This window comes from Lolium rigidum, chromosome 7 (assembly GCF_022539505.1).
Source record: "Lolium rigidum isolate FL_2022 chromosome 7, APGP_CSIRO_Lrig_0.1, whole genome shotgun sequence".
In the NCBI taxonomy this organism is placed as follows: domain Eukaryota; kingdom Viridiplantae; phylum Streptophyta; class Magnoliopsida; order Poales; family Poaceae; genus Lolium; species Lolium rigidum.
This window is the reverse complement of record NC_061514.1, coordinates 51,927,047-51,949,793: the sequence shown is the minus strand read 5'-3', so window position 1 is coordinate 51,949,793 and position 22,747 is coordinate 51,927,047. Positions and strand designations below refer to the sequence as shown.

The 22,747-nt window shown below is 45.2% G+C and overlaps 2 protein-coding genes and 1 non-coding gene across 3 annotated transcripts; 1 reads left to right on the top strand and 2 right to left on the bottom strand.

Annotated features, from left to right (window-relative positions):
* Positions 1-1,461: 1,461 nt before the first annotated feature.
* On the bottom strand, positions 1,462-2,573 carry LOC124671347 (uncharacterized protein KIAA1522-like). The gene has a single exon (XM_047207729.1). It carries the CDS (start codon positions 2,571-2,573, stop codon positions 1,590-1,592), a length of 984 nt encoding a protein of 327 aa, XP_047063685.1. The 3' UTR covers positions 1,462-1,589.
* Positions 2,574-18,775: 16,202 nt separating this feature from the next.
* On the top strand, positions 18,776-20,668 carry LOC124671346 (NAC domain-containing protein 21/22-like). The gene is made up of 3 exons (XM_047207728.1): positions 18,776-18,953; positions 19,255-19,565; positions 20,330-20,668. The coding sequence occupies exons 1-3, from the start codon at positions 18,776-18,778 to the stop codon at positions 20,666-20,668; spliced, it is 828 nt and encodes a 275-aa protein (XP_047063684.1).
* On the bottom strand, positions 19,088-19,161 carry TRNAV-AAC. The gene has a single exon. It is a non-coding gene; the product is annotated as a tRNA-Val (tRNA).
* Positions 20,669-22,747: the final 2,079 nt, after the last annotated feature.

Here is a 22,747-nt window from a genome sequence, read left to right as displayed (position 1 = left end):
AAACCCTGGAGCTGTTTGGATTACCGGGAAAAGAATAATCCCAGTCGGGAATAACCATTGTCTCACTGACTACATGGGCCCGCATTTCAGAATCATCTCCCATCTCAGTCCATCTTCCCCTAATCTGGAAAACAGGGATCTGTGCTATACACCAGCGGATGGGAATGGGAGGGGCCATCTCAGTCCATCTTCCCCTAATCTGGAAAACAGGGATCTGTGCTATACATCCAGCTAGCTCCGCCGTATCCCGCTTAACTCGGCCGCGACCCGGCTAGCTCCGTCGTATCCCGCCTAGTTCGGCCGCGTCACGCCGGGTCGGAGCAGCTATGGTCCGTGTTTGGAGCCACATGCTAGCTAGCAGCACATGCGCTCAGCTAGCTACGGCACGCGCAAGAAACACCGCACGCATCGGCGTAGAACATCCCAGTCCAAGCATGTATCAAAGCAGGCATGCAGGTGCGAGAGGCGGGAGGATGCGAGCGAGCTGTTGGGCACTGCCAAGAGTGGGCGCGCGTGGGCAACCAAGGCGCGGCGAGCTGAGCGCAGCCGAGCGGGCGAGCAGGCTTGTCGAGCGGGCCGAGCGGAATTACCGTCGCGTTTTCTTTCCCGTGTGACGCAGATAGCTAGGGACCACGTGATTGCAATAGATAATAATGTAGGGTCTTTTCTATAAACTTATTGCTTATGTGGCATCAGTCAATGTGGTCAAACAGCTCCAAGGTTTAATTTAGACCGGGATTCGATAGTTTAGGGTACAAAGAACAAGGATTTAAAGTTCAGGGTTCATCTCACCAAACCTCTACGAGTTCAAGGTTTCAAATAGACTTTTTCCACCAAATAACCATATCTTGGTCAAAATCACCAGGTGGTAGCCTGGTAGGAAGCATAGTAGGAGCCATCAACCCATCAGTCCCGACTCCCGAGAGATCCTCATGTCTGTCGCCAACACTACGAGTAAAGGAACGATTTCAAATCAGAACCATCCCATACTGCCCATGCACGTTTCTCTTTGAAAAAAAAAAAACCCGGAATGCATATGCAGGTCTGTCAGTGCATATAGTACAAATTTAAAAGGCATTTGAATTGTAGCACCGGTGGGGAGGGTGGGGGCAGCTAGCAGAGCACAGATCACGGGGCCTATCCATCTCCACGCACTTCTCCTTCCTGCCAAGCTGCAGCAGGCCAGTCACTGCACCCTATTCTATTCTACTGTCGGGGACACCCACAAATATTTCAAAAACTTTGCTGTCCCGTTGCTCCAACTGTTGTGATTTGACATTACATCTTGGTTTCCAGTTTTTAAAAGTACACACATGGCATCTTGATGTACAATTTCTCATGGATGCTCTTCAAGCTTGAATCTAGCTGGATTTTGTAACCGTGGTGTTCTTATTATGTTCATGGAGACGTTCTGAAACGAGTTCAGAGTAGATTCAGAGTCACTGAAAAACACTTGGGAGATCTAGTTCTAACAACCGGCGTGGTGTATATTACAGCAACTGAAAAAGAAAAGAAAAATTTGCACAAAACATCAAGAATGATCGGCGACAAGAAGAATCTGATGCATTATTTTCCAGCACGGCCACCACCTAATCCTGCGGATCTCTGAGCACGATCGCCAGCTTCTCCGGCCTGTTCCTCCGGCCGGCGACGTCCGTCTTCTTCTCCTTGGCCGGCGAGGACGGAAAGAACAGATGCCCGAACCCGAAGACGTTGATCACCGGATCCACGCGCACATTGGTCGAGTAGGACCGCTCCATGCCCCTGGGCCGCGGTCGCCGCGCCCCGCCGCCGATGCCCGCCCCCGCGGGCGTGCTGGAGCACCGCTCGAGGCCCCGGAACACGACGCGGCCGGACGCGCTGACGCGGGGGCTCTCGGCGGCCACCGCGGGGCGATGCCGGGCGGGGGCGCGCGGATGCCACGGCGCGCGGGAGGTCCTGCCGGAGTCCGAGGAGGATGCCGAGGACGAGGAGGAGACGCGGGTCAGGAGCGGCTGCCGCCTGGGCGGCGCGCCGTTCCTGCAGTCGCCGGGATGCTTGCTGGAGATGAGGTGGAGGAGGCTGGCCACGGGCGCGGAGCGCGTGCGCAGCGGGGACCGCGACGGCGGGGGCGGCCGGCGCGCGGTCCTGCCGCCGGAGTCGCAGGAGGAGGCCGAGGAGGACGAGGAGGAGTCGCGGGAGAGGAGCGGCCGGCGTCCCAGAGACGCTTCCGTGCGACACGCACCCTCGCCGGCGGGTTTGGGCTTCTTGGTGACGAGGAGGAGGAGATCGCGCCACCGCCGCCCGGCGCAGCGCGGGGCGCGAGGGGAGGCGGGCTCCGGGAGGGGCTCCTCCTCCTGGCACGGCGGAGGGGAGCAGGAAAGAGAGGGAAGCGGCGCAGGCGGCGGCGGGAGGAGAGGCACGAGCTTCCCGCCGGAGAAGAGCTCGTCGGCGGCGGAGAGCACGGCCGCTGCCGCGGGGATGCGGAACTCGAAGTCGCTGCCCTCGGCGTCCGCCGGAGGTGGCGGCAATGGCGCGATGGAGGGGTGGAAGGAGAAGGGATCAGGCGCGGACACGGCGACGGCGGCGGTCATTGCCGGCGGCTGCGGCAGAGCATTAACACGTGAGACCGACGGAGGCAGCGAGTACGGTTACCGTCGGTGGCCCGCCGGTGGCGAGGAGTTGTTTAACTTGGTCGCCGTGTCAACGAACGAATGCTCCGTATATATGCGGTGGGCTCGACTTAGCGGGTTGCGGGCGAAAGGATCCAAACCAGGGAAGAAGGTATACGAGGCAAAACCGGTGCCGACGTCGGCTGATGTCTTTGGCGAAATGGGAGAGTGGTTGACCACAACCAGTTGTGCTTGTGCCCCATGCACTGTACAGCTGGTAGGAACTGGCTAAATCCATGGGGATTGGCACAACTACTTTTCATGAAGAATATGTACTCGATTCATGACTAGATACATATAAGTTTTGATAAATCTTAGATAATTTTCGTGGGACAGAAGGAGTATTTAATCTAGAGTATCGATGGGCAGTTCTACGAACGTTTTACGGACCACCTGTCATCTCGGCTGCATCCTCTAAGCCGTCGAGCTGTAAACCGATCGAATCAGATTGGATATTTTTATTATCATGTTTTTACCGTTGTTTTTTAGATTGAAATTGTAGCGGATAATAGTTGGATGCGGATCTAAATACATATAAATTGAACTGTGGATACTAAAAGGACTTGGTGCCGACTTGGATTGAAAGAGGATAATTAAACAAATACACATATAAAATTATTATTTATGTAAGAAAAAGGGTGACCAAAAAGGGTGATTATAGTGAAAGTTGCATGCTTCTTTGTATTACCTCCGTCCCATAAAATAAGACGTGTATTTTTTTTGAAACTCCAACAATGTAAACTATGAGTAAGTTTTTAGAGAAAAAAAAAACAGTATCAATATCTACCATGTCAAATTAATGCTATCGGATACATCATGACATACATAATAATATCATATCTACATAGCATTATAGTTCTCGACATATTTTCTATAAGTTTGATCAAACTAAAATTTGTTTGACTCCATACAAAAAAAAAACTATGCGCTTTTCGAAACGGAGTAGTACAACACATCAGCTTGTGTGCTGACATAGTATCTGGATAATCCAAATATATCCCATCACATTTACAACAAGCAATAATAATAGTACAAATATGCAATATTGACAAAAGCATGTTAGAGTTCGCAAAGGTAGCATGTATAGTTGGGCCGGTGGACTAACTATGTTGTTCTGGTATTTGGGGTTGACATATCGGATAATCCTCTTTGAAGTCGTAGGATAATTCTGAAAACAATATCCATCTAATAGGATAAATATCATCTGCTTGACCAATATTCCCATCCTCATCCATATCTAGTCAATTTTGATGTAGGGTGCAGCTCATGTTGTCGGAAAAAACATTTTAAAATATTAAAAAATTCGGAACAAAGTTTTTGCGCCTACATGTCGACATTCTATATGCGCACGCCAAGTTCTGTGAAAAATCGACATTTTTTTGTGTCTTGTGTAAAAAATATAAGAAAATATTCTTATGAAGACCTTTTTTAGCACCGAAATTTGTGTTTTTTACACATGACACAAAAATTATCAATTTCTCGGAAACAACTTTGGAAGCACATAGTCCATTAAGATACACGTGCGACATTTTTTGTCGGATTATTTTTCAACATTTTTAATATGTTTTAAATTTATTATAAAAATTAGGAGCATATCCTCATGGCAGCCAAAATGATGTATTTATCTTCGAAAAGTTAGCCCATTTTCTAAACTACGGAGGGCAAAAAATACAAAAAAAATTGAACCACTTGCATCTCTATGTTTTAAGTTTAAAAAATAATAACTCATTTTTTTGAACTTTTCATAGGGTAAACTTTCGATACCCTAACATTAACCCACTTGCATCTCTAGGGTCCAGGTTGCACAACATCCTATCATGGACAAACATTCTACCATTTTTTTAACAATCAATATCATATATATTTATAGTAGCAAATAGTACATGGTAAAGATACACAAGGTGCCTCCATCGATTATAAAATAAAGTACTAAAGAAACTGATAGATCTTGAAAAAACATTCTTCCATGTCACAATCTTGTACTTTTCTAAATGCAGCTGAATGCACCTCCAAATTCGATATGGCAAAGTAGGAGGATCTAAAAGTCTATACCTAGAAAATTGTAATATTCCAACACCATCGACACCGGGAGGAAGATCTTGTCATCGAATGAGGAACCGGAGATCATTTATTGTAGATGCGTTCATTTTCATTTCATTTAAGCGTATACCAAAAATAAGACTTACAACTACCAAATCCGTTAAAAACACTACTTGTATTAACTTCATACATAAATCGGGTTCCCAACCTCTCTAGGCTCCGGTAAGGCACACCGAAGGAGGTGGAATACCTTTTTTTTGAATTTGAAGCTTTATTAATTTAAACGATAGGATTATAGTCACACTTAAAAGAGTATTAGCAAGGAAGTCTAGGTTATATATAGTTAATCGACATACACCTTCTCATGTCTACACTAGCTTATTTTGCGCATAGATGGGCTGCCTGATCTGCATCCCGCCTAATGTAAACTATGCTAGAACTTGAAAAAACTCCTCTAACTTCCTGGATAAAAAGAACGTACATATGAGATCTGTTAGGCCTCGTACGTTCTCTCCAAAGTACGTGGCATCGAATGACAATTAAATATACTGCGACCGGGCGTGTACATTAATTCTGATACCCCGTTTCAGTATGCGTGCACGACTGAATTGTAAGATCAGCTATCCGCGCAGTACTACGAATCGATCGCATTGAAGATTCACCAAAAAGCTCCTTCACTAAATCTTTCAATGTACGTATGCGATCGCAATGCTGCCGTATGGCCGTAGAGCGATAAAGACGCGCCTACTGTAGGCGCCGATCAAAACGACAGCACAGGCGCAAGATCAAACCAGAAAGAATTTTTATATTCTGAAGCAAACACGAGAAGGTGGTGAAGGAAACGGTCCAAAAATCAAAATCAATCAAACAAAGGCGCTCCCAAGTTGGGTTTGGCCACCCACCTCCAGTATTAATTTTGCCAGGGATCAGCTATTCAACTCACTGATTTATTGGTTTGGTTATCTTATCTCATTGGCTTCTTCTTGGCGCAGACTCATTTTAGTTAATTTGCTCGAAGACAAAGCGAAAAGAATCTAGCAGTACGTGTAGACCTGCCCATGGATCAAACCGGACGTACCGAACCTACAAAACTTGACATGGCGAAGTAGCAGCAGTGGACAAATGCAATGGCTCCTTCCTATCATGTTTTATTAATTAATATTCTGTTCTCTTTTTTGCGGAAATGGCCAAGTCCACTTACAAGAGCATCCTTACAAGGAAAACAAAACAACTTCTTGAAAGGTTCAACACCATCTTTCTTTCCGCATCTCTTGATGGCGAGCCATGAGCAAAGTTCGATACTAGCTCTAGGCTTTCGGCGTAGCAAAGCCCGTGTCGAAGAAAAACCCATACGCTTGTAGAAGCAACGGCTAGGAAGTAGTCAACATAGACTAGAAGATGTCGGCGACCACGATCTCGCCATCCCGGAAAAGCTAGTACCGAGATAGGATAGTGTCAAACCTGGGGTTTGATCCCTGGTGAACTAGGGATGCCAGTGTCCTCCTAACCATCCAACGACATGTTGGTTCTCTAGGGTGCACCAAACTCTCAAGTGCTCGATGAAGCCAGACCTTGCTAAGCTTCAAAGGCGTAACTTGAGGACACCAATACGTCGCGACATTATCCACTCCACAGAACGCAAGCATCGTAGACAGACACTTATCACACATACCTAATACCCGCTGATCGACTCCAAAATCCAGTCCATCGATGTTCCCCCCCAAAAAAATTGCAATCCTAGGCGGGCTAAAGGACGTTTATTCTCATCGCCGCTGATACCCCTTCACTAGAGGCGAATATCTCAAACACCCTACAGAACTTGACATATTGGTTTGTGGTCCCCCCCCCCACCCCCCTCGTCGCCTTATCGGCCGACAGAGGCCAAGGGAACCAGAGGCGACATCATTGGTGCCTGATGGTCATGCAGATTGCCTCTTGACCGCTTCTTTGCGGCAGGAGCCCTCTTGCTTTACATAATTAATATTCTCTTCTACGAATAGTGTTTTTGGCTACTGAGTTCTAGCACTCATTCATTTTTCTGAAAAAATATGAATTATATTTCTAACTTTTAAATTTGATTAAAAATAATCTGGACATAGTCAATGATGCAACCTACAAGCATGCATAATTTACATAAGAAATTCTTTCTGCTGCGGGCTACACAAAAATGAAAAAATTGGATAAAATTTAGAGATTTGAAAATACGCATACTAAGATCCACATGTTCGCCATGTTTGTGCAGCTCAAAATACAATTTTTAAAATTGGTATTTTACACATTTGTGGGGTAATTTTTTTGCTACATCCGGATTTTTAGTTTTTTTTTTATTCTTGCGGGTAAAACTGGATCTTTATTTCAAATAATTTTAAAGCTCTTAAATGTGATTTTTGATTTTTTTTAAAACATTAGATCGGTGGTGCCTAGTACCAAAAGTCTCCACTCTTCTGGAGTATTATAGAGAGTTGGTTTAACATCCCAATATTAATTGACATAGTAGCAAAAGATGCGGCATAATATATTTGGATATTTTTTCAGGCCAGAAGGTCGTTAACCGAATGGAACTTAAATTTGGCTGGTTGCTAACTACTCCAAAAAGGAGGCCAAAAGAAAATCCCACGTAGCACTAGTAATTTGCCGGTACAGGCAGCACCAAACGTGTTTAGGAGCTGCAAGTCACGGACCGACGGTTGCGCTCCAAAAAGCCCATCCAACGTAGTACAGGTACAGCAAACAGACACCAAACCTCCTTCATTTGCTCTCACCGGTAACGCATGTGAGCGAAGATGCCCGGCGGTTTGGCCATGGCCTGGGTCCCTCCGGCCGGCCACGCCTCCGGGGAGAGGGAACAGACCGAGCTTTTCTTTCAACATGGCCTAGCTACTGCTAGCTAACCCTTCCTTTAACAACTAAAGCCCCATCATCTCCTTCACTCGAGCCCTATAATTCCGTAAAGACGAAGCACCATCATGCCGCTCAATCTCATGGAGAATGTTTGGCGGACAGGCCGAAAGGAAAGGCGCCTCGCCGATGCGGCGCCAATCATTTCCACCAGACGGAGCGTTTTTTTGCCTCTGGAAAGCAGCGAGCTGGCTAGCGATCATCAACCATGTATAGTGGCGACTGATACACTGAAACACCGCATCATCATCCATTTTATGGTTTTGTCTTCGCTTCGACAGAACGACAGATCATAGTGGGTCATGGATTGAACTTTGAGAGGAGCGCATGATGTACCGCAGTCAAGTGCTTGATGTATCGCCTCTGTTACAGGTGCTCCATGCCTCCATCATCAACCGGAGATGTTCGTAGTAGTTTCAGAGAAGAAGATGAATGATCTTCTTAGCATGCACCAAAAACTGAAAAGGCCGATTTAGCAAGCACTCTACGGCCCCTTTTAAGGCGATCTGCTATATCTTCCTGGGCCGATTTAGCAAGCACTCTATTCGCCGGTTTAAGCTTGCACTAGGGAAGCTCCGCATTAATAACTTATACTGTGAGGCGGGCCCAATAAGGTAAAGTTTTCCTCTTTTTTTCCTCATTTTTTTGTTTTTATAAAATTTACTCTTCTACTTTTCTATTTGTAATTTTACATTCATCATTACTTGGAGTTACTGAAAATTATAAAATATTTTTTATTCGAATAAATGTTAATATATCCCAGAAAGGCGTGTATGATTTTTTTTAATATTCATGGAGTTCAAAAAGATGGTCATGGTAGAAAGTACGTCCGCGGATTAGAAATATTCACGGGCTCAGAAAGATGTTCACACAGTTCAAAGAAGTGTTCATGATTTTTTAAATGTAGGTACACCGATTCAAAGTTCAATATTTTAAAAAAATGTTCACGGAGTTCAAAAAAATCACGAGACATTTGAAAAATGTTCATGATTTTAAAAAAGGTAGGTTTATGGTTTCCAAAATAGTAGATTACAAGATTCGAAAATATGCAGGTTCATGGGTCCAAACAAAGTTTGCATATGGATTCGAAAAAGGCTCATGGTTCGAGAAAATGTTCACATAGGTTCCAAACATGATCAAGGTTTCATAAAAAGTATATTCACGTGATTCACGAAATGATCACTAATTTGACATGGGAAATTTTTGTTTGTGACATATAATATTTTTCAATTATTAATATGGATTTATAAAATAAATATAAAGTTTATATTTTTATGATTCATTAATAACAAAAATAAATTGCTCAGGGATCCCATGTTGCTTGTTGTGAGCCGCAGGGACCGCTCGCCTACAGGCGGCCTCACGTGGGTCGATATTTAGCACCAACTACCGGGTATAGTTTTCTTTATGTCTCCATATTAATCTTGAAAATATATTTATTGGTTTAATTTTTATAATCATATTAATAACTGAAAATACATTTTTGGTTGTTGCTAAAAATAAGTTTTTTGTATATGAAAAACAAAAATTCACATATTCTAAAAACTATACTTCTAAATTTGAGAAAATATTGTTGTGATAAAAAAATATTGCGAAAACAGAGAATGCACACATATAACAAAAAATTTGCAGCATATTAAAAACCTGCATGCATTTAAAATACTTCACGTACGTTAAAGAGATGTCAACGGGATACCACAGAAGTTTACATGGGTCTCATACAAGATCCATATAAATCAATAAAATAAAAGGAAGGAAGTAAAACGTTCATCTACCTAAGAATTTTTTCTTCATGTTTTCAAAATATTCACCTATTTGTACCAAAAATAGACAATGGAAAAAAGAATCACAAAGGGGGTGTATATGTGTTGCCAGTTTTTCACATGATTTTCCACAACGTTTCAGTAGCACTAGACATTTTCTCGTTCTTACCTTTTTGTCCTTAGTCAGCACCTCTGACAAGTACCCGTACCGAACACTCACGGAAGAAAGGATTTCCTTTTCAAGCCTGTGCAGTTATCTTATCTGGTTTGTGCACAATAGAGGTGTTGTTTCCTAAATCCTCTCGACGAGTTAATTAACCCTATTTTTATATGCAATGAGAAATGTCAACCCGGCGAATCATTCACACGTCTTCGCAGGTTAGCTCGCTAATTGGATCATCGGCCGATTCGTCGCAAAATGTGCACGTGTGACATTTGCTGCAGGGTACGTTACAGATGGCGCCAAAGCTGCAATTTAACTTCTTCGACAGGTTCAGAGAATGCCAGCTCAGATCACTTCACCGCGTGCTACTAATAGTTGTGTTCAATCTTATCTGAAACCGTGAATGGAGGAAGTTTCTTTCATATTACCCTAACACGCAATGCACTATCATCGTCCAGTATTATTCCTTGGCATAGGGGTCAGTAGCAGTACCATGTTCAGATGAAAATCCGTGTCTGTGATACATTTGCGCATCTCTTGTACAATGATTCAGAAATATGAAGCTTTTTTCGAAAGTATTTTGACAAGATAGTCTAAACCAAAGAAACGAAAAAAAAGGACTACTCTTCAAGCATTATTTCACCCAAACGCTTGGCTTCCACGGTTACCCATAAATGGGTTTCACTCTTAATTTTATCTTGAATAACTAAATGCGGCACATGTTTGTGGTGGAAAACCCGCACATTGCGTTCGCTCCAAAGATCCCAAGTGACTAGTAGAGTGACGGAGGCGACAGCTTTGCGGTGTGGCATGGAGCCACTTTTCATCATGCTCCACCAATGCTTGATTGAAAGACTAGCCCAAAGGGATGGTTGTATGTCGAGGATGCCCAACGAATCTTGAATGAATCTCCAAAGGCGTACGATGTTGTGACAGTTGATCAAGAAGTGGCAAACCGACTCTGTTGTTTGCTTGCAAAAGGGCACAAACCATAATTTTGCAAACCTCGTTTTTGGAGGTGATCCGCCGTCTAAATTTGATTTTGTGTTTGGAGTCAAGCGAAAAATTTAGCCTTTGGAGAGGCCCAAGCTTTCCAGACTGTCTTGTGGACCATCAAGGAGATGGATCCAAGGAAGTGCACCTCATAAGCCGACTATTCCGAGTATTTCTCACTTGCTAATAGCTTCCAAGTAATTTCATCATGGATCCTCATTAAGATGCACGTCTTGCAATTGAACCCAAAGCTCTCCGAATTGCACTAAATGTTGCATGGTTAAGTTGTCTCCCATTTTAATTTTAGCAACCCAAGTGTTATCTTTCAAAGCATGGTCGACCTTCCAAGATTTCCTTCTAGAGATTGCAAAGATGAGAAGGGCAACCTCTTTAGATTTTCTCCCATGAAGCCAAGTGGCCTCCCAAAAAGATGCCTTGCACCCGTTGCCAATGGTGATGGAAGAGGCAACGTAGAAGATTTTCATATCCTCCTCGGAACATGGGTTGCATGAGTCAATCTAAATTTTAGTGGGGTCCTTCCACTCAAGCCAGGGCCAACCAATACGAAGGGTCGTGGCAAACTTATCCAAATTCATGAATCCAAACCCTCTAAGCTTAGTTGGGTGGCACACCGTCTCTCAATTGACCTTACATTTTGCTCTGGTGGTGGTGTTGTTGGCGGACCAAAGGAAAGCCCTCTTGTTGATGAATTTTAGTATGCCTAGCCGAATGACGAGGGAAGTGAGATAGTATGTGGCTTGGGCTGCTATAACCGATTTCAGAAGGGCTGAACGGCCGGCCGTGGTGATGTACTTGCCACTCAAGGAGGATCTTCCGGGCACATTTATCTTCAAGGTATTGGAATCAACTTGTTTTACTTGTCAAACCGATAGTGGGAGCCCAAGATATTTCAAAGAGAAGGAGACACTTGTTGCCGAGATGCCGTCAAGAATTTCATGAAGCTCAACACAATTACATCGAATAGACACGACAGAGCTCTTTTGGAAGTTAGTGCACATGCCAGTTAATTTCCCAAAACTTTCAAGTATCTTTGTCAAATTGCGGATGTCCTACTTGATTGATGGAGTCAAAGGCTTTGTCGATATCTAGCTTGAAGCTTAACGTTTGCAAGAATATATATATGTTCAACTTGTTATTTCACTTGACAAAACTAGCTGAATATCGATGCTAGTGCCTTTTTCTTTTCTTTTTTCCTTTTGGGAGCTAGAGAAGAGGTTCTGCTGTCCGGTTGCATCGCCTCTGTTATTTTGTGATCCAAATTCATATACTAAAGGGAGGCTAACTTCTGACGAGCGGAGCGAGGTACGGATCGTTGCCACCGCCTATTTATATTCCCTGTAAGCCGCCGCTAGGGTTATCATCGCATCATTGTACACCCACGGCGTTTGTAAACACCACCGAAATAGTGAAGTTTTGCTGGCTGGCGCCCGTGGTTTTTCCCTTGTGTGTTGCAAGGGTTTTCCACGTTAAAATCTCGTGTCCCCTGCAGTGTTTTACTTTTCGTTCTTCGTTTATTGTGTATCTCATTTATAACAAGTGGTATCAGAGCCCGTGTTCTTTGGATCTAGGGTTTACGAGATGTCGTCACTGAAGTTCGATCTACCGCAGCTGGACTACACCACGAGATTTGCTTTGTGGCAAGTGAAGATGAGGGCGATTCTCGCCCAATCTTCGGATCTGGATGAAGCGATCGATGCTTTCGGCGAGAAAGCGAAGGATACCTGGACCGATGCGGAGAAGCGGAAAGATCGTAAGGCTTTATCGTTGATTCAACTCCATCCGTCCAATAATATTCTGCAGGAAGTGCTGCAGGGAGAAAACCACCGCCGAGTTATGGGTCAAACTAGAGGAGATCTGTTTGTCCAAGGATCTCACGGGCAGATTGCACGTGAAGATGAAGCTGTTCTCGCATAAGTTGCAAGAGGGAGGTTCGGTAATGAATCACCTATCTTCCCGGAAAGAGATTGTTTCGATTTGCAGTCTATAGAAGTTAAGTATGAGGATGAGGATTTAGGTCTTCTTCTTTTATGCTCGCTGCCTAATTCTTTCGGTAATTTTCGTGACACCATATTATTGAGCCGCGACAAACTAACTCTCGCGGAAGTTTATGATGCTCTCCAACAAAAGGAGAAAATGAAATCTATGGTGCGAGCTGAAAGTTCGTCCTCCAAGGCGGAGGCGTTAGAGGTCCGTGGCGGGACCGAGCAGCGAGATAACTACTACCACAACAACGAGAGATAAGAGCAAGGGCGATAGAGGTCGCTCAAAGTCCAAAGGACGTGACAAGTTCTCGCAGGTATTGTAAGAAATCTAGCCACAATATTGATGATTGTTGGAAACTGCAGAACAAGGAGAAAAGGAACGGAACTTACCAACCGAAAAATAATGATGGTAATGGTAAGGCTGCCGTTGTCACCGGTAAGGGTGAGGTTGCTCGTTGTTGCTCGGTAGTGATAGTTCGATGGAGATTGCTTAGCTGTTTTGGCTGCATGTGTTTCACGTGATGATGAATGGATTCTTGATACTGCATGTTCGTTTCATATTTGCTCGTAACAAAGATTGGTTCAGTTCTTATGAGTCACGTGCAGAGTGGAGATTTTGTGCGTGTGGGGAATGACAACCAGTGCGAGCATTGTTGGCATTGGTTCTGTTCGGATCAAGACCCATGATGGGATGACACGCACGTTGACGGAGTGAAACACATACCCTCCATGGCGAGGAATTTGATCTCTTTGAGTACCCTTGATTGTGACGGGTACAAGTACAAAGGTGGGAACAAACTTTTGAAGGTATCATCGGGTTCTCTCATTATTATGATTGGTGATATGAATTCGCGAAATTATATGTCCTTAGAGGTAGCACTTTGCCCGGTATTGCTGCTGCTGTTAGTTCCGATGAAACTAGTAAGACTAACCTTTGGCACAAGCGTCTTGGACATATGAGTGAGCTTGGCATGGCAGAATTGGCAAAGAGAGAGCTAATTGATGGCTGCGATTTAGGTAATCTTGAGTTACTGTGAGCACTCGCATCTTTGGTAAGCATAAAAGAGTAAAATTTAATGCTTCCGTTCATACCACCAAAGGCATTTTAGATTATGTACACGCTGATGTTTGGGGTCCGTCCCGTAGAACTTCTAATGGTGGTGCTAATTACATGCTTACAATTATTGATGATTACTCAAGAAAAGTGTGGCCATATTTCCTGAAACATAAATCTGATGTTTTTAATGCTTTTAAGAAGTGGAAAGTTATGGTAGAAACCCAAACTGAAAAGAAGGTTAAGATACTCCGTACTCGACAATGGTATGGAATTTTGTTCAAATGAATTTGATGAGTTTTGCAGCAATGATGGGATGGTAAGACATCATACCATTCCGTACACCCCTCAACGTAATGGCGTGGTCGAACGCATGAACAGGACCATTATTTCGAGGGCTCGCTGCATGTTGTCTAATGCAAAGATGCATAGAGGTTTTTGGGCTGAAGCAGCCTCCACCGCATGTTATCTCATCAACAGGTCACCTTCTGTTCCACTTGATAAGAAAACTCCAATTGAGGTATGGTCCGGTTCGCTCGCTGATTATTCGGATTTGAGAGTTTTCGGTTGCACTCGCTTACGCTCATGTTGATAATGGAAAGTTGGAGCCAAGGGCTCGTTAAGTGCATCTTCCTTGGTTATGGTTCGGGAGTTAAGGCATATAGATTATGGAATCCTGAAACTAAGAAAATTGTGTTGAGCAGGAATGTCGTTTTTAATGAGGCGGTTATATTTAATGATAGTCCGTCTACCGATATTTCGATGATATTGATTCTCCCGATGTTTCTGATGATGAGCAGCACAGAATTGGCGTGCAGGTGGAGCACGCAAAGGAGAATGAAAATGTGTTTCCTGAAACCAACAATGATGATAATGATGTTCCACCTTCACCACCTTTTGTTCAGCGACAAGGACGGTCTATTGCTGCTGACCGCCCTAAGAGAAATATTACACCTCCTACCCGATTAATTCAAGAATGTGATATTGTTGTTTATGCTTTGAGTTGTGCTTGAACGGGTGGAGCATGATATTGAACCAGCTACATATACTCGAAGCCATTGCTTCGGTTGATAAAGAGAAGTGGGTAGGTGCGATGCAAGAAGAGATGCAATCGCTTGAGAAGAATGGCACATGGGATGTTGTGCACTTGCCTAAACAAAAGAAGGCTGTCCGCTGCAAGTGGATATTCAAAAGAAAGGAAGGTTTGTCTCCTAATGAGCCTCCACGGTTTAAGGCAAGGTTAGTAGCAAAAGGTTTCGATCAAATTCCAGGTGTTGATTATAATGATGTATTCTCCCGGTTGTGAAGCATAGTTCTATTCGTGCTTTCTTTGGTATTGTTGCTATGCATGATCTTGAGCTTGAGCAGCTAGATGTAAAGACCGCTTTCCGCATGGTGAGTTGGAGGAGGATATATATATGGACCAACTCTGAAGGTTATGTTGTGCCCGGTAAGGAGGATCTTGTTTGCAAATTAAAGAGGTCCCTTTATGGTCTGAAACAGTCGCCACGACAGTGGGTATAAAAGGTTTGATTCATTTATGCTTACACATGGTTTTGAGAGATCTCGGTATGATAGTTGTGTGTATATCAAGTTTGTTAATGGATCACCTATTTATTTGCTGCTATATGTTGATGATATGTTGATTGCTGCCAAGAGCATGAAAGAGATCACTACTTTAAAGAATCAATTAAGTAGTGAGTTTGAGATGAAGGATCTTGGTCCTGCTAAGAAAATACTAGGCATGGAAATCAAAAGGGACAGAAAGTCTAGTTTGTTGTTTCTTAGTCGGGAAAAGTACATTGAGAAAGTTCTTCATCGTTTTAATATGCATGATGCAAAGTCAGTTACTACTCCTATTGCTTCTCATTTCAAGTTGTCAGCTTTGCAATGTCCTAGCTCTAAAGATGATATTGAGTACATGTCTCGAGTTCCCTATTCTAGTGCTTGTTGGTTCCTTGATGTATGCCATGGTTTGTTCACGTCCCGATCTATCATATGCTATGAGTTTGGTCGATCGATACATGGCTAATCCTGGTAAAGAACATTGGAAAGCTGTTCGGTGGATTTTCGAGTACCTTCGCGGCACATCAAAAGCTTGCTTGAGGTTTGGCAGGATTGGTGAGGGGCTCGCCGGATATGTGGATTCAGATTATGCTGGCGATTTGGATCGGAGAAGGTCCCTCACAGGTTATGTGTTTATTGTTGGTGGATGTCTTGTTAGCTGGAAGGCTACTTTGCGGGATGCTTGTTGCACAATCTACTACCGAGGCTGAGTACATGGCTATTGTTGAGGCGGGTAAAGAGGCTGTTTGGTTGAAAGGGTTATATGCTTGAGCTTTGTGGAGATAATTCTTGCATTAAGTTGTTCGAGTGACAGTCAAAGTGCTATTTATCTTACTAAAGATCAGATGTTCCATGATAGGACAAAGCACATTGATATTAAGTACCACGCAATCGGAGATGTGGTTGCAAAAGGTAAAGTGAAGGTATGCAAGATTAGTACTCATGATAATCCTGCTGATATGATGACTAAGCCTGTCCTCGTGTCCAAGTTTGAGCTTTGCTCAAGCTTGGTTGGTATAACTTGTTTAGCCCAAGTGGCTATTGGCGCCAGCAAGTGTTTTCTTTGTTGATTCAGGTGATTGTTGAAGTTCATGCTACAAGGAATTTGTCTCAAGGTGGAGTTTGTTATTTTGTGATCCAAATTCATATACTAAAGGGAGGCTAACTTCTGACGAGCGGAGCGAGGTACGGATCGTTGCCACCGCCTATTTATATTCCCTGTAAGCCGCCGCTAGGGTTATCATCGCATCATTGTACACCCACGGCGTTTGTAAACACCACCGAAATAGTGAAGTTTTCTTGGTCGGCGCCCGTGGTTTTTCCCTTGTGTGTTGCAAGGGTTTTCCACGTTAAAATCTCGTGTCCCCTGCAGTGTTTTACTTTTCGTTCTTCGTTTATTGTGTATCTCATTTATAACAGCCTCACTGCTTCCGTAAATTAACCTTACACGCTGATGATTGGCTACTTGGCTGGCTGCTAACCTCCCACTTGAAATTGTTTGGCGAGATTAACAAGACTGCTCACCGGGAGCCGGTGACCTTGCAGAAGCAGAACGCGCCTCGCGGAGATCTGGTTTACGTGCTTGACATGGCTTTTTGTTCAGGTGTATCTATCACACACACAGTCTGCTACCCGCTCATAATATGCGCATCTCTGGAGCTCTGACCTGCGTGGCACAATCAGTGCCCGGTTACATCTTCTTGCAGGTTCACTCTTTGCTAACTGGATCTCCTTCCCTGAAAATGACTGACATGACTATCTCCTCGATCACAAGAGTGGACAAACCGAACTATAGTTACCAATTTATCATGTGATCAGAGCATCTCCAGTCGCGTCCCCCAAACCGTCCCCCAAACCGCGCCGGATTGAGCGTTTGGGGGACGTGTTTTGTTCGTGCCGCCTTTGGGGGACGTCGCTCCCCAGCCGCGTCCCCCAAACGCCGCCCCCAAACATTTAAAATACTTTTTTTGGTATTTTTATTTTAATTTCCACAAACTAATACATAATTGGGAACGTGGTTTCCACAAACTAATACATAGTTGGAACCGTGGTGGACACAAATATAAAATATTGCAAATAAACTAAACCTAACTAGGCCGTGCATCGGAGGTTTGCTGTGTTCGCTGCTAAGAAAGGACACTCGAGGGCACACCCAGTCACCTAAGCTCGGAAAATCCAGCGAGAGGATGGTGCCCTTGTTGGTTCTACCGATGAGGCGAACGAGCGGAAACCTCCGTGCACGTATTCGCTGCGAAGAAACAACACTCATTCAGTCGTCCTCCTCGTCGGTGCTGTCGTCGTGGGAGTCCCTGTCGACGTGGTAGTCCCGGAGGCAGCGCCTCTCGTCGAAGACCTTGAGCTAGGCGCGACGGGACGCGTCGCTGCGCCCTCTGCGGGAACTGCACCGTCGCTGCGCGCCAATAACTTCCGTCGCGAGGTAGGCGACGGTTAGGTTTAAATTAATTGTGCCGCTGACGGGTCGGCCCCGCCACTCCCCGCCTCGCTTTTCGTTGTGTCCGGCGTCCCCGGAGCGTCCCCTGTGGGACGGGGACGGGCTCGGGGCGCCGGACACCGTATAGGGGCGCGCCGGACAAAAAAGGGCTTTGGGGGACGCGGCTGGAACGCATTTTCTGTCCGGCGCGCCCCAAATCCCTTTGGGGGACGCTTTGGGGGACGCGACTGGAGATGCTCTCAGAAGTCCAGAAAGCAGCAGCTGACGATGCGAGTAGACTTTCCTTTTCATGTCTATTTTCCATCCGTTTGAGTTCACGCTTGTGCGACCATCGACGCCACTGTACGGTGTCCCTGCTGCATCTCCTGAGACCTAAATTGGCCGAAAATAGATGCATACATGCAGATTGCTTTAGGTTTATCACTGAGAAGTGAAAAGGACATGGTGCTGTTCAGTGCAGCAGGTTTAGCGGATATCTACAGAGAAAACTGCGGCCTCGTCAACTTCCGATTGCCGCGCTCCCGACGGCGACAACAGTTACGCTGCTGCGCCATTTCCTCCCTTTCTCCTCCGCCGGAATTTTACCAAAACAGGCATAGCATAGGTTCACCTGGAAACTCTTCTGACGACGACGTCGCTGTGGATCGACGCCTACTTAGTAATCTTAACCCAATCAATACATCGATCCTTAGGAGGCAGTTGGCGGTTCCCGGACGTTAAACATGATTGACACGGTCTCATGAGTCGCAAAAGGCAGTATGAAGTTTCTTTTTTCATCGGTTTGCCATGGTGTAAGTAAGACTGCAGATGATATATGAGATTGCACAAAGACACGCAAACGAACAGGCTCTGATCGTCATGTCACCCTGTAATTACAACTTGATCGAGATAAGGAGAATACATCCACAATACTAGTTGCTACTGCTGTAGTAGAGTAATATTTTCCCCCAAAACGGTCGTACTTGGAATAGTTAATTTTTGACAAACCGATGGAGCAATAGTCCAAAAGAATTTGCATCGTCAACAGTGGCCGTGGTTGCGTCAGGTTATCAGGAGAGAGGACCATGGCTAGATCTCGCTATTAATACCGGGCCCATCGTGTTCGATATTGCCACTCTCTGCTCTATCTTTCTCGCCTGTTCCTCAGCTCGGGCGCGATCGATCTTGAGGTTGTTGATAAAGCTAAGACGAAATGAGCAGCTCGATGAGCATGGTGGAGGCGAGGCTGCCGCCGGGGTTCCGGTTCCACCCGAGGGACCAGGAGCTCGTGCTGGACTACCTGTGCCCCAAGCTCTCCGGCAGGCGCAGCGGCGGTGGCGTGGACATGGTGGACGTCGACCTCAACAAGTGCGAGCCGTGGGAGCTTCCAGGTACGATCTGTCCCTTGCATCTCCTGTTGCACCATGTATGTAGGAACAATGGAGTCCCCGCAGCCAAAAAAATAGGAGTAGTACTAGCAGATTATACCGAGTAGAAAGGCAAAAAAGAAACGTCTGAAAAAATATGGCTTCGCCCGGGTTCGAACCGGAGACCTTCAGTGTGTTAGACTGACGTGATAACCAACTACACCACGAAACCTTGATGTACTCTATAAACTTTGATCCTATATATCTTGATTCTGGTCTCACCATCGTCGTTTTTGAATGTGCTCGGCTCGACAACATCGCGCAGACGCGGCGTGCGTGGGCGGCAAGGAGTGGTACTTCTTCAGCCTGCACGACCGCAAGTACGCGACGGGGCAGCGCACCAACCGCGCCACGCGCTCCGGCTACTGGAAGGCCACCGGCAAGGACCGCGTCATCACCGGCGCCGGCGGCGCGGTCGTCGGCATGCGCAAGACGCTCGTCTTCTACCGAGGGAGAGCCCCCAGGGGAACCAAGGAGGAGTGGGTCATGCACGAGTTCCGCGCCGAGGAGGGCTGCCCGGCGGTTCGTCGGCGGCTCGCCGACGCCGACCACGGCTGGTTGCCGTCTCCTCTTAGGGTATGCCGCCTGCTCCTACACTTGCATGTTATTCATGAGACGAATCAGATGAGTTGCATGCTCCTGCAGCCATTCTATGCCACTACCATTTGTTTTGCGTGACTAGGATGGAGAGTTTTGACCGGAATAGGTTGGAGCCTTAGTTTTTGTCTTGTGTAGAGAAAGGAAGCTTCGTCTTTTGACTGCTAGAAAATATTTTCATCACATTCAGGCTCTACGTAGGTGCTGCCTGCTCTCCCTGATATGAAGATAAACTTAACTAGCTATCTATGCGTCGATATATATGTGCCACTTGCCAATCATTATAGGTGACCTAGTCTTATCGAAATGCAAACATGGTACACACATACACATATCACCAAGGTTCCAAAGGTTTTGTTTAAGCCAATTAACGTCCAGTCCAAGGTTGTTCGTGTGAGCTCCATCGTCATACATCAGCGGCATTAAACAACACAACACTGCGTGTACTAAATTGGTTATTTTATATCATTTGACTTTCTTTGTCCTCAATTTGACTTCTTCTTTTTTACAGTTAAATTGTCGGTAAAAACTGTCAATGGAATCTCAAGTTTCCAATTTCTTTTGCCAGTGTACTTCCTGTCGCCTGTTAAGGACACATGACAATCATGGCTCCTCATGCACGGTCAAAACAGATTAGTACTCGGAAAAAATAGAGATTATTCATATTAAGGCCAGCATGCAACAGGGCACTTGTTTGAGTGTCCATCAAATTCAAAGTGCTAAGATGAAAATATTCGGTGCAGGAGGACTGGGTGCTGTGCAGGGTGTTCTACAAAAGCACGGCCGCCGCTCCAAGACCGGCCTCCGACGAGTCATCAGGTTCGCTCAGCAGCGACCTCGGCGTGGCACCGGCGCTGCAGGCCCCTATCAATGCCGCTGTTGGCTACGGGCAGCAAGACTCCACCGGTCCCCTACCGGGAGCGCACCATTGGCCCGCCGCGCCATTGCCGCTCCAGAGCTTCAGGGACCTGCTAGGCGACATGGTGCAAGGCAGCGGCGGTGACCCTCAGACGGACTGGGGCGTCGACGACTCCGGCTACACGCTGCAGGGTGGCATGTCGCAGAGTTGGAACGCGTTCTGAGCCGCTGGGCTCTCCTAGGTAGCACGCGTGCAGTACACTCGGTCCTCAAGTGCTTAACTAGTGGGCATTTGGTTCCGTTCTATACTCTAGCAGTGTGATCATATCAGTTATTAGTTTAGTGCAGGCATTGGTACCCACTGTAGAAATGGATTGTTGTAGCAGCATCAAAATTACTGTATTGTACATAACATTTTTTCTAACATGGGATGTATATATATTACCTAGGCATAGTTGTTTGCATACATGCGTCGTCTAAGGGTGTGTTTGATTGTGCTTACTTTTGGCTTTCCAGACTTACAAGCCAACAATCGAACTAAATATTTGTTTTCGTCTTGGCAAAAGGCGCTTAATTATGTACACGAAATCATCACGCGGGTGCAATTTATAATATGTTATACACGGACTCTCATAACAAGGGTGTCCAAAACGATAACAGTTCAAAAGAAAGGTAAAACAAAAAAGGCGAAATACACGAATCATATAAAGCTCATACAATGGTGTTGGATGGTCCATCGGTAGATCACAGATGAAGAAAATGAACACAATGGTATATGACTTGCATAAGAGAAAAAAATATGATTAAAAACCTTGCTATTCCAACCTTGCACTCACAAGGCAGCCTCTAGGCTAATTCCATGGTTGTGCATGCTCTTCGACCGTGCTGGTTGCGCAGCCTTTGCAAAATCCATCCCCGTAGCGGTGCCCATCTTCCTAATCATGACAATTAAGGTGGATAAACCACCCTCGGGGCTTTTGACAAAAACAAGGTGTGTTATGCTTTGGGCTTGCAAGGCTGAGGTTACTAGTGGTCAATGCTAGGTTGGTTGGACAAACATGTTTCCCCAAGGGCCTTGGGGGCCTCAATATCATTGACCTCGAGAAGCTTGCTAGGGATCTCCGGTTTAAATGTCTATGGCTTGAATGGGCGGTCCCGGATAAGCCATGGGTCAGACTTTTGACTCCAAATGACGATATCGATGGGCAAATCTTCAGCATGGCAACATGGGTCACCATTGAGGATTGCATGAATGTCTCTTTGTGATCCTCTTCATGGCTTAATGGACAAACTCTACAGTCAATTTATCCAAGGATTTTAGAGGTCTCCAAGCCAAAGAAAGCTTGCGTTCATAAGGCCATAGATAGCTCTAGATGGATCACCTACTAGATCGGTCTAACGGGATCAGTTCCTCGGGGCTACAACCTTCTATTAAGAAAATATTGTTTGGAAGACCTGGGAGCCACTGAAGTGTCGCTTCTTCACCTAGGCCGCCATCCAAAATAGGCTTTGGACCTCGAACCCCCACGCCATCCACGGATGGCCTCACATGGATGTTCTCAGTTGTGCAAATGCCAGCCTGAGATGGTTTGGCATATCATCTTCGGGGTGATGCTTCTCAAGGAGGGTATGGCAGGATACAACCTCTTGGTTATCTTGTCCTTCCCTGATTGAGGACCTTGGATTAGGGTGCCTAACCGTGCTCCAGTATTGGTATGCCATCTCTCTGTCTCGGATGGCGGCCTAAGGGGGGCTCAAATAAGCCATCATTTTAATCATTTGGGAGATTTTGGAAAAAATGTCAAGGTCTTCAATAAGAAATCATCAATACATTTGGCATAGCTACAGAAAATCAAAGATGTGACGAAGAATTGGATCATGGAAGGGTGAAATATCTAGCTGAAATAACAAATTGATCCTCTTTAGTTTGTTGCGTTTTTGTGTTGGGCTAGGGCTCTCTATGTTTGCTCCTCCTATATCAATCTAAAATTCCTTGTTTAAAAAATATTCTAATTTCTAAATAGCATGGCTCCCACCCTAATAAGAAGCATGGACTTATGATCAATCTCATGTAACTTGTTGCAAGAAACATTTGCATCACTACATGGAGAATACAAGTTAGAAACTACTCGAACGATTGGGCATATAGAATAAGCAAACTTACAATGGAAGAATAAGTACTACTTGTCTCATCATGGTGAGAAAAACACGTTTTCCTTGGCAGCGATTACCCCTTTGTGCAGGTACCAAGATTTGTTAGTGGTACGTCCTTCATTTTTCATATTTCCTTGTTGTTATCCATG

Coding starts and splice junctions, on each gene's coding strand:
- LOC124671346 (XM_047207728.1), top strand. CDS start 18,776: ATGAGCAGCTCGATGAGCATGGTGGAGGCGAGGCTGCCGCCGGGGTTC. Junction 18,954..19,254: donor CGAGCCGTGGGAGCTTCCAG/GTACGATCTGTC, acceptor AACATCGCGCAG/ACGCGGCGTGCGTGGGCGGC. Junction 19,566..20,329: donor GGTTGCCGTCTCCTCTTAGG/GTATGCCGCCTG, acceptor TATTCGGTGCAG/GAGGACTGGGTGCTGTGCAG.
- LOC124671347 (XM_047207729.1), bottom strand. CDS start 2,573: ATGACCGCCGCCGTCGCCGTGTCCGCGCCTGATCCCTTCTCCTTCCAC.